This window comes from Bos indicus x Bos taurus, unplaced genomic scaffold (assembly GCF_003369695.1).
Source record: "Bos indicus x Bos taurus breed Angus x Brahman F1 hybrid unplaced genomic scaffold, Bos_hybrid_MaternalHap_v2.0 SuperScaffold_100126, whole genome shotgun sequence".
NCBI classification, from domain to species: domain Eukaryota; kingdom Metazoa; phylum Chordata; class Mammalia; order Artiodactyla; family Bovidae; genus Bos; species Bos indicus x Bos taurus.
In genome coordinates, this window is record NW_020867066.1 from 1,357,504 (window position 1) to 1,369,930 (window position 12,427).

General features: G+C 39.9%; 1 protein-coding gene across 4 annotated transcripts in view; it reads right to left on the reverse strand.

Annotated features, from left to right (window-relative positions):
- Window positions 1-12,427, reverse strand: part of LOC113888432 (multidrug resistance-associated protein 4-like) — a 105,877-nt gene that overhangs the window by 59,266 nt on the left and 34,184 nt on the right. For all 4 annotated transcript variants that reach the window (XM_027535560.1, XM_027535559.1, XM_027535561.1 and 1 more), the window contains exons 10-12: window positions 7,188-7,338; window positions 5,330-5,449; window positions 4,065-4,175 (exon numbers count right to left, since the gene is read on the reverse strand). In XM_027535560.1, the coding sequence (XP_027391361.1) occupies window positions 4,065-4,175; window positions 5,330-5,449; window positions 7,188-7,338 (382 nt within the window). The remainder of the gene's footprint in view (window positions 1-4,064; window positions 4,176-5,329; window positions 5,450-7,187; window positions 7,339-12,427) is intronic.

Genomic DNA, 12,427 nt, shown 5'->3' on the forward strand with positions numbered 1-12,427 from the left:
TTTTTAATATTCTGTATAGATTTGTCATAGCTTTCCTTCCAAGAAGCAAACGTCTTTTCATTCATGGCTACAGTCACAGTTCGTAGTGATTTTTGGAACCCAAGTAAACAAAATCTGTCACTGCATTCAATGTTTCCCCATCTATTTGCCATGAAGTGATGAGACCGGATGTCACGATCTTAAATCTTTGAATGCTGTTTTAAGCCAGCTTTTTCACTCTGCTCTTTCACTTTCATCAAGAGGCTCTTCAGTTTCTCTTCACTTTCTGCCATTAGAGTGGTATAATCTGCATATCTGAAGTTATTGATATCTCCCAGCAATCTTGATTCCAGATTGAGCTTCATCCAGCCTGGCATTTTGCATGAGGTATTCTGCACATAAGTAAAATAAACATAGTGACAACATATAGCCTTGTCATACTGCTTTCCCAGGTTTTGAACCAGTCCATTGTTCCATGTACAGTTCTGTTTTTTCTTGACCTGCTTACAGGTTTCTCAGGAGATAGGTAACATGGTCTGGTATTCCTATCTTTTTCAGAATTTTCCACAGTTTATTGTGATCCACAGAGTCAGAGCCTTTCACATAGTCTTTTCTGGAATTCTCTTGCTTTCTCTATGATCCAATAAATGTTGGCAATTTGATCTCTGGTTCCTCTGCCTTTTCTAAACCCAGCTTGTACAATTGGAAGTTCCCAGTTCACATATTGTTGAAATCTTGTTTGAAGGATTTTGAGTATATCCTTACTCGCATGTAAAATTAGTGCAATTGTATGATAGTTTGAACATTTTTTGGCATTGCATTTCTTTGGGATTGGAATGAAAACTGACCTTTTTCAGTCCATGGCCACTAATAACTTTTCCAAATTTGCTGGCGTATTACATGAACAGCATCATCTTTTAGGATTTGAAATAGCTAGGCTGGAATTCCATTACCTCCACTAACTTTGTTCGTAGTGATGCTTCCTAAGGTCCACTTAGCTTCACCCACCAGAATGTCTGGCTCAAAATGAGTGACCACACCATCAGGGTTATCCAGGTCATTAAGATCTTTTTGGTACAGTTTTTCTGTGTATTCTTGCCATCTCTTCCTAATCTCTTCTGCTTCTCTTAGGTCCTTACTATAGGACCTTCTCTTTGTCCTTTATCCATATTAATCCCACCTGGATTGAGATACACTTGACAGCATAACATAGTTGAGGGTGCCATTGTTCAGATCTTTATCCTTATGCTTTGATTATCATTATGTAATTTCACTCTCTACAACCAATGTAGCTACAGTTGAAATCACAAAAACAAGGCAGTGGGTTCTAAGAGCCAATGCTTTTAAATCTAAAATATTACTCTCATTTTGCCACTATCAAAGACTGTGATATTGGGCTATTTCCATGGAATAGTGAGGGTGGTGAATTCATGCTGCACTTTCCAACAACTGCTCATCTGGGACCCACACAGCAGTGAGTATACTGTTTTTGCTATAGAGAATCTTTCTCAGACCCCTACAACGAAGGGATCCAAGTAGCCCTAAAGCTAAAACCTAAAACCTAAAACCTAATCTGTACAAATAGCTTAACAGTAAACCTGGTTCTCTCTATCCAGCTATAGGACACTACCTGGGATTTTCAGAAGGTCATCTTGCTACAGTTATGTAGACCTCAACACATTCAAAGAAAGGTAAAAAGATAAAATATCTCAGTGAAGACCTACTGTAAACAAACAAACAAACAAGCAAACTACTCAAGAGCAATCTACCGTTTCAGTGCAATCCCTATCAAATTGCCAATGGCATTTTTCACAGAATTAGAACAAAAAGTTTCCATGTTGTATGGAAATACCATGTATGGAAATACAAAATACCATGAATAGCCAACATAATCATGAGAAAAAGAAGAAAAAATGAAGCTAGAAGGGATCACGCTGTCTTCAGACTATACTAGAAAGCTATAGTAATTGAAACAGTATACTGTATTGGTGTTTTTCCTTCTGGCTTACTTCCCAAAAAAAAAAAAAAAAAGAAAGAAACAGTAGATTACTAGCACCAAACCCAGAAATATAGATCAATGGAACAGGACAGAAAGCCCAGCAATAAATCCATGCACCTGTGTCACCTAAGACAAAAGAAGCAAGAATACACAATGGAGAAAAGACAGTTTCTTTAATAATTGGTGCTGGGAAAACTGGACAGCTACATGGAAAAGAATAAAATCAGAATACTCCTTAAGACCATAAACAAAAATAAACTCAAAATAGATTACAGACATAAATGTAAGACCAGACACTAGAAAACTCTTAGATGAAAACATAGGGAAAACTCTGACATAAATTGCAGCAAACTTTTTTACCCACCTCCTAGAGCAATGAAAATAAATGAAACACAAATAAATGGGACCCAATTAAGCTTAAAATTTTTGTACAGGGATAAAAAAACACATAAAAAATACCAAGACAACCTGCAGAATGGGGGAAGTATTTGCAAATGAAGTGACTGACAAGGGATTACTCTCCAAAATATAAAAACAGTTCATGCAGTTCAATGTCAAAAATAAATAAACAACCCAATCAAAAAATGGGCAGAAGATTAAAACAGACATTCTCCAAAGAAAACATACAGATGGCCATAAAGCATGTGAAAAGATGCTCAACATCTCTAATTATTAGAGAAATGCATATCAAAACTACAGTGGGAAAAAATGAAACAAAAAAAAAAAAAAGGCAAAAAAATACAGTGAGATTTCACCTCACACCAGTCAGAATGACCATCATCAAAAAGTCCACAAACAATAAGTACTGAAGAGGATGTGGAGAAAAGGGAACCCTCCATGTAAAGTGGTACAGCCACTATGGAGAACAATATGGAGGTTCCTTTAAAAACTAAAACTAGAGCTACCATATGATCCAGCAATCTCACTCCAGGGCATATATCCAGAGAAAACCATAATTCCTAAGGATACATGCACCCTAATACTTACTGCAGCACTATTTACAACAGCCAGGACATGGAAGCAACCTAAAGGCCTGTCAACACAGCAATGGACAAGGAAGATGTGGTGCCATACATACAATGGAATGTTACCCAGCCATTAAAAAGGGCAAAATAATGCCATTTGCAGCAACATGGCTGGACGTAGAGATTTTCAAACTGAGTGAAGTAAGAGAAAAATAGAATATGATATTGCTTACATATGGAATATAACAAAAATCTAAAAATGAACTTATCTACAAAACAGAAGTAGAGTAACAGATATAGAAAACAAACATTGTTACCAGGGGATAAGGGAGGGAAAGGATACACTGGAAGACTGGGATTGACACATACATACTACTATATATAAAATATTAAAAAGATAACTAATAAGAAACTACTGTAAAGTACAGAGAACTCTGTAATGATCGATATGGGAAAAGAATCTAAAAAAGAGTGGATATATGTATATGTATAGCAGATTGACTTTGCTGTACATCGGAAACTAAGACAACTGTGTAGATGAACTATACCCAAATAAAACGTAACATAAAAATGAAAGAATGGCCTGAGCAAGCCAAAGCAGAGGCCCAAGGCACCACAGGTCTGCTGGAGCAGGCACGTCATACCTGGTCTTTGCTCCTAAAGATTCCAAAAGTGAAAAACAGAAATTCTTTTCTAAAGGACAATTCATTTGAAGTATTAATCAAAATGCAAATTACTAAAAAATATATATACATGCACCCCAATGCTCATGGGGTATGAAAAAAGAATCTTTTAAAAAGTGGATATATGTATAACAGATGCACTTGGCTATACACCTGAAGTTAACACATCCTAAATCAACCATACGCCAATCAAAAAAAATTTTTAATGGTCTCAACAAGGACCTACTGTAAATAAATAAGTAAATGGAAAAAAAGATAAAGGTTCTCATCAAGACACAAATGACTTCACTTGGACATAGTGGAGTCACATGCTGCAGACACTTTAATACAACTCATTAGAACCAACGAGTATATACTAGACAAGATGACAAGAGTTTAATAACTACAAACAAAGCTATAAACTGTAAACATACCACAAATATTCACATCTGTACTTACTTTCTGCCAGAATCAGGGCCCCAAAGGCAACAAGGGTGATAAAGATGGCACAGGTGACATCCAGATACACAGCGAGCCATCGGGACGTCGTCAAAAGCAGGAACCAAGCCTCTGCATTTGTGAATCATAATAAGTGTAATACATAAACAGAAAAACCATGTTCATGAGGGAGAGCATTTTCTCAGCTGAGCTACAGAAGATTTTATACAAGGTAGGACAGCAAAGTTACACACCTGTAACTTCAAAGGAACCTGAAGATTCCAGAAAATTCGGTTCAACACAAAACAACATATGGGACACAGAGGAATCAGTCCAGAAAGCATGCTTTGAAAACTTCAACCCATGGGTTATAAAGAGAAATACCATCACAGGAAAGAAGATGGAAAAACATCTCATTTTTGTGTTTCCTGCAGTGCTGGGCCTGAACATAAAGATCCTCCTCTCAAAGGGTTGACTGTTCCCAGCTCTGATAACAGAAAGCACAGCTCACACCATTTCCAGCACCTTCTGCCCTCACTACAGGGCCTGAGGTGGTTATTCTTAGAAGCCAGTGTCCACATGACCATCAGCTAACAGGATCTGTATGTGGCTTTCAAAATGCCATGTTATCTTCAAAATACATTAATGATTGGAAAGTTTGGCCAGGATTTTATAGACAGAGGAAATTCTGAATTTTCTACCTAGGCGGGGAAAAAAAAAAAAAAACAACCCTTCACTGATAATCAAGTAGGTAGCAAGTCAGGAAATTATTTTCCTCAATATGTCTATTACTCTCCATGTCTGCCATGAAAAGAGTCAGAAAACCACACCTGAGAGGCAAGAACAGACACCATCTGGTTCTGAAAATAAAATTTTATTGGAACACAGTCATTGGCTGATGTCTGATCTTTGCCTGTCTTTGTGTTACAATGGCAAAGGTGAGTAGCTGTAACATAGACAGCACACAAAGCCTACAATATTTTCTATCTGAACCTTTGGAAAAAAAGAAAAGTTTACTGACTCCTGCCTTAAAGAGACAGAAGCCCACAGTGCACAGTGATGGAAGGACAATGCAGGCCAGTCAGGGGAGAGAAGCAAGGCTGTGAAGGGGGAAGAGGGGAGCACAGGGGGATGCTGAGAGGAAGGAGTGGGGGAGGCAGGTTTGCAGAGGGTTCGTGGGCTGACAAACAGAGAGGCGCTGGCCAGCCAGGCCACCTTAGACAGAGGTCAGGCCTCAGAAGGCAGCACATCCCATGCTTAGAAATCATCTCCAGAAACGTACAGACCTGAGTGCAAATCCTGGTGTGCGTCAAACAGCTCCTGAAACTTCTGTTCAGCTTTGTATGCCCGGATGGTCCAGAGTCCCCGGATAGAAGATGCTAAGTGGGAAAATACCGGGCTCCAAGCTGGGGAAGCAGAGACAGACACACAACAGAGAAAGTCAGAGAGGCTGGATGCGAGGAAACCACTGCCTCCTGGCTCTGTGGTCACACGTCCTGCCAAAGGGAATCCTCCATGTGACCCTCAAACTCCTGCTCACACCAGGCTTCAGTTTAATGACCTGGGAATGAGAGATTCTCTTTGAAATTATCTTTGATAAATGCAAAATCCCAGCTAGATTTAGATAAAGAAATTCTTTACTGGTTCTTTCATCAAGGTTTTCTCAAACATGCCTCCCTCCAAATTCTTCTGGTGTCTTTCTAGGTGGAAATTGCTCACAATTTTTTAAAGTATATTGAAGTATAGTTGATTTACAAAAATGTGCTAGTTTCAGGTATGTATAGTCATTCAGTTCTTTTTTCTGATTATATTCCATTACAGGATATTACAAGATACTGAATAAAATTCTCTGTGCTTTACAATAAATCCTTTTTGTTATCTATTTGACATATTAATAGTAGTGTGACTATTAATCCCATACTTCTAATTTGTTCCTCCCTCCCTCTCAGTCCCCTTTGGTAACTGCAAGTTTGCTTTCCATGCCTCTGAGTCTATTTCTAGTTTGTGTATAGATTCATTTGTATTATATTTGGATTTCATGTTTAAGTGATATCATATGCATCTTTCTGGCTTTCTTTACTAAGAATAATACTCTCTAGATCCATCCATGTTGCTGCAAATGGCAATATTTCATTCTTTTCCATGGGTGAGTAATTATTGTTCACTAATTTTTTAACCAGTAGCATTTTAAAATTTATTTCCTAATTAAAGTCCTCACCACACTGAATTTTGATGAGCTACCAGTGTTTTGTCTCCAACTTAGATCAGTAACCTAAGGGCTGGGATAGAGTCACTACATCGCTCACCCAGGACCAGAGCCGGACCCAGGACAGGGTAAGACAAGTAAGGGGAGGGGACAGTCTGCCGCCTCCCCCGTCCTGGGCCTCCCCCTGCACCTGCGCCAGGAGCCTCTCTGTGGGTCACAGGGCACCCGGTACTGCACCACCCTTGTGCCCTCAGGACCTGGCAGATGGAGCCTTTGAACAGTCTTGACTTCTGCTCCGGGGACCTGATGGATGTTTTTATATCTGCCTGCTAGACACCTGTCCTGTTGTTTGGCGGGCACTGTGGCACGTGACACTCACACCACCCTTTTAGAATCTGACAGCGGCCTCAGTGTCCATCTTTTGAGTGACTTCATGTGGTTTGGGCCTGATGTCACATGACTGCAGAGGCTGGAGGTATATTTTTCAAATATATCATTTCTGACATATATTTCCTGAGGTCTCCTTTGCTTTTCCTAATCTTTTCTTTTCCTTATCATTTTTGGTAACTTTAGGAGAAGAAAAATTCTCTATTTTCCTTCTACATTAGTTCCAACATGATGAAATACTTTCAAGAATAGTATTAATAGAGTGGATACTCTGTGTTAGGAAGTATGTCGTAAACAAGACAAAAATGGTCCCTGTCTTCATGGTGCTCACATCTGTCCTCCTTGGACTAAAATGCAAAGTGCAGCTGACCCATCACCAGCTCCATTTGTCTTAAGGGCCAAACCTAATCTCAGGGGCCATAACTTTCAATCACCTAATATTAACGGTGAGAAATTCCACAGAACAGCAGTATTTCAGGGGTCTGGTTAATTGCAGTATGAATGGAAGACAGCCTGCACTGCCCTCCCAAACTGAGAGCCCCGGTACTCACTTGTACATTCCAGGCGTTTCACATCTCGTGATGTCTCTAAGAAATATCGCCGAAGAAAAAAGAAAACGATGCCAAGGGGAATCACAGGTATAGCAATCCAAGGGACTGCAGCCACCATCATACCCACCACACCAATCACAAGTAGAAATGCCTGAAATAGTGAAAATAGAGGCCTTTGTGTCAAGGATACTTTTCAAAGATAAACTTTGTTGATTTGTTAGGATTAAACTACTTTCCTTGAAAAAACTTGTTGAAACAGCAGGGAATGCTTTCCCTTCCAAAGAAATAAAATTATAGGTGGTCCTCATGATGTTTATTGCATGCACCAAACACTCTGATAAGAACTTTCTAAATATCAGCTCTTGTGATACACTCAGTAGCCCTTTGAGACAGGCATTACTATTTTTAACAGATGAGAATATTTGAGGTTCAGAGAGAAGGAATTGCATCTCAAACCATCAGAAGTTAGCAGGTGTTACTAGAGAGATGACTGAGCATGTATCACAGTAGAGGAATACAGATGCCTCAGCTATACATGTAGGGATAAAGCAGTGGTTAATTACAAATTCAGTGTAACATATCTAGTTACAGTATTATTTAATTTTACAAATGGAGACAGTGAGGCACAGGGAGAAGTAAAGCAACTTAATGGAGACTGCAAAGCCTCTCACAAAGCTGGGAAGCCCATATTATGAGCCATTATGACATATTTAAGCTTACTTCCAATATACAGCCACATTTGTATCATTACACTAAGTATTTAAAATACCCATTCCAAAGGTTAATGATTATAACAACACCAGATTCCAGTTACAACGTGTGTACTGTATGTAAGGCCCTGTGCTGAGTTCCATGAACATTCTCTTAATCATCACATTATCCCTTGAGATGATTTACTCTTGGGAAATGATCTTGGTCTAAAAAGACAGCAAGTAGAATAGAAAACGAAATCATTGGTTGGTGCTGATTTAAGCACCCATCTTTATCAGGAAAAATATGATACACTGGTGGACAATATCAGGTGATAAGAATGCAATCAACATTTATTGTCTGCCTGCTATGAAAGTGGGGTGGGGTGCTAGGGACTTGCAGATTCACCCAGTCTGGGCCAAGACCTCTGAAGTTTATGATCTCAGGTGGATACAAATCCATGGTGATCTGCACAGGGCACAGGGTGTTGGGGAAACACAGGGAAGAATACCTGAATATTTTTAGACAATTCTAAGACTTATGACTGATCTTACAGGGTTGTTTAACACATAGAAAGAATGGCATGAATGATTTGCAGGCAGTAATCACAGTTGGTGGAAATTTTGACCAAAAGTGAGCTGGTATGAGAAGGTTGAGATGCTTGTCTGAGTTAATACTGGTTGTTCTTTACAGATAAGAAATATGAGGTTGGGAGGGTAAGTGGTTGCCCTAAAGTTTCCCAGGAAGGTACTGCTTATCCTAGAGAAAGAGAGGACCAGTTTGTGCTCAGGGAATCCCAGAGCCACAGCTGCGGGCAGGAGGAACAAACAACCAGAACTGTGACTCTATGGCCAGGAGCCCTTGGGAAGCAAACTGCATGATCTGGATGGAGACCCATGTGCTTTTCCTGTTTCTCCCCGTCTCTGCCGTGGTATCAGAAGAAAACTCAGAGTGAAGAGGATGGAGTTCTGAAGGAATACATTCTAATCGTAAGTGGAGAAAAATAGGGCTGTCTGACCTCCCTCCAATTAGACCTACAGAAAACAATTTCTTACATCCACTGGCTTGACTGCATCCTACGACGCTACAAACTTCATGTTCATGGGGAGGGGTCCTTCCAGCTCCTTCTATGTCTAGCCTTTTGTCACTTGGCTTGCCATTGTTGTTTGTCAAAAAAAAAAATCTACTAAAATGTCAATTATAAAAAATCCAAATTACTGTTTTTTAGCACACTTGCATAATTTGATGGATAACATTCATCCATTTCAATAATCTGGCTCTCCCCACGTGGCTTCCCTGGTGGATCAGTCATAAAGAATCTGACTGCTATGCAAGAGACCCAGGTTTGATCCCTGGGTCAGGAAGTTCCCCTGGAGAAAGAAATGGCAACCCACTCCAGTATTCTTGCCTGGAACATCCTATGGACAGAGGAACCTGGCAGGCTAGAGTCCATGGAGTCAAAAAGAGTCAGACAAGACTGAACGACTAAACCACTCCAGGTGAGGGCCTTTTATGTCTAACCCAGCCTGGCAGGTAACCTGGGAAGCAGAGGTAAGATCAAAATGAAGGGCTCCATGGAAGCTGTGCCAATGCTTTTTCATTAGGTACCCACTGAAGACCCACTACTAATGCTCTCAGAACCTCTGGAGTTAGGTTTGGTCTTTCAGATTTCACGGCCCTAAATTTTAAAGCAATTCAAAAAGGATGTCTCTAAAGGTTTTATTATACACACACACACACACACACACACACACACTGACACACACAGCATATTGGTTTCTCTAGTGGCTCAGATGGTAAAGAACCTGACTATAATGCAGGAGACCCAGGTTTGATCCATGGGTTTGGAAGATTCCTTGAAGAAGGGACTGGCAATCCACTCCAGTATTCTTGCCTGGAGAATTCCATGGACAGAGGAGCCTGGCAGGCTACAGTCCAATGGGATTTGAAAGAGTTGGACACAACTGAGCACTTTTACTTTTATATGTGTATACATTTGTGAATCTTTTATTGCCAGCCATCTCAAACCCTTTATAGAAGTTTGTAGAAGATGAAAATAGTATCTAAAATTAAAAAAGTCAACATCTGAAGAAGGAAACAAAAGTTCCTAATGTACAACAAACACAATAAATCCCTTTCTTGAAGCTGACCTCATTTCTTTCTTCTACATTCCCAGGAATTCCTAAAAGCCCAATTCAAGCTACACACAATTCCCCTCCTCTGGTTGGATTCCAGGCCCATCTGATGGACCACATCACCATGGCCAGTGCTTCTGCACCTCTGTCACAGTATGGCACAGAGACTAGGATGGATATATAGAAAGAAGCATATTGACCCAAGTCCTGATACTGCCCAAACAAGGAGGATCGTTACTTTTATGTATTTTTATATATTTCCCATTTGGAGCACACCATTTGGGAAATTCTATCCAAAGTCTATGAATCCACATGGACAAATAAAAAACAAATTCTTAGATGAGATCTTCCACTTGAGAGAAAATGGTGATTTTTCACAATTCAGAAAAATTCTTCAGTTTGCAGAGAATGACAGTCTATACCTGGAGGAGAAATTCCATTAGCCCAATATTGTGCTGAGATAGGCCTACAATGTAGAAGACCTGGTTTTAATCCCTGGTTTGGAAAGATCCCCTGGAGGAGGGCATGGCAACCCTCTCCAGTATTCTTGCCTGCAGAATCCCCATGGACAGAGGAACCTGGAGAGCTACAGTCCATGAGGTTGTAAAGAGTCAGACACGGCTGAGCGACTATGTACACAAGCTTAACACTAACTGAGGGTCAGTGCTAAGTCTTCATGTAAGCACATACAGTAGCTTGCACATCTCAGGAAGTTTAGAGATCAGCTCTGATTCTCAAATCCCTCCTTCATCACCTCTGTCTCCTTTGACATAATCCAACTCATAGTTCTGTTAAATTAGGACATTATAAAACATCAGTGAGTCTTAGCTATATGGTGAGATCTATACAAACCCTGGACTTCCCTATTGACTCAGATGGTGAAGGATCTGCCTGCAATGCAGGAAGACCAGGGTTTGATCCCTCGGTTGGGAAGATCCCCTGGAAAAGAGAATGGCACCCCACTCCATTATTCTTGCCTGGAGAATTCCATGCACAGAGGAGGCTGGCAGTCCACAGTCCACAAGATTCGGACACAACTGAGCAACTAACACGCACACACACACACACACACACGTACAAACACTAAGACTAAGCTTTTCTAAACCTGCCCTTTGCTTGGGATACATTAATCACATTCTTCATCCCTCATTTGGCTTCCTTGGATCTTTTCACAACCATGTAAGCTCTAGGACCTGGGTATCCTTCAATTCACTCCCAACTGAGTCATGGCTAACTCCACTGAAGAGTGAATGGTGGGGTTTGGTTCAGTTTGTTAACCAGCACAACAGGAAGTTTTAGGGAAACATGGTGTATTCCTTCTTTCATGTTTAGTGTATCTCATTGAGCAATAGCTTCCTTTTTACTTTTGTCAGGGTTCAAGTTTGTCTGGAGTCCACTTATTTGCTAATTTAACAAGGTACACCTTAAAAAGAACAGCACTATAAAAGTATATCACTGGGAAATTTACTCAACATCCCATGGTAACCTATATGAGAAAAGACTCTAAAAAAGAATGAATATATGTATATGTATAACTGAACCACTTTGCTGTACATCTGAAATAAACACATTATAAATTTATTTTAAATTATTATAAATTAAAGTATTATAAATCAACTATATTCCAAAAAAATTTTTTTAAATTAAAGAAAAAAGTCTTAAAAAAGCTAAAAGTCAAGGCTTTTGAGCTCTATCTTATAAATAAAAAAACAGCATATTAAAGTATGTAGAAGAATGAAAATAAGAAAAAATAGACTCTTGAGAGTCCCTGAGGCAGCAAGTAGTGCAAACCAGTCAATCCCAAAGGAAATCAACACTGATTATTCATTGGAAAGACTGGATGCTGAAGCTCAAGCTCCAATACCTTGGCCACTTGATGTGAAGAACTGATTCATTGGAAAAGAGCCTGATGCTGGGAAAGATTGATGGCAGGAGGAGAAGGGAGCGACTGAGGATGAGATGGTTCGACAGCGTCATCAACTGAATGGACGTGAGTTTGAGCAAACTCTGGGAGATAGTGAAGGACAGGCAAAACTGGCATGCTGTAGTCCATGAGGTCACAAAAAGTCAGACACAACTGAGCAACTAAATGACAAAAGACCCAAATGAAAAGAAAACTAACTTCTAAGCAGGAAAATCAACAAACTCAAAGTTGGTTCTTTGAAATCACCACAAAATGCAAAAGAAATGAAAGGGGGGGGGGGATTGCTATTAATATGAATTAAAAGAGGATAATACAAGACATTGGGCTTTCCTGTGACTCAGATGGTAAAGAATCTGCTTGTAACATGGGAGACCCAGGTTTGATGCCTGGGTTCAGAAGATCCCCTGGAAAAGGAAATGGCAACCAACCTACTCCAGTATTCTTGCCTGGAGAATCCCATGGACAGAGGAGCCTGACAGGCTACAGTCCAG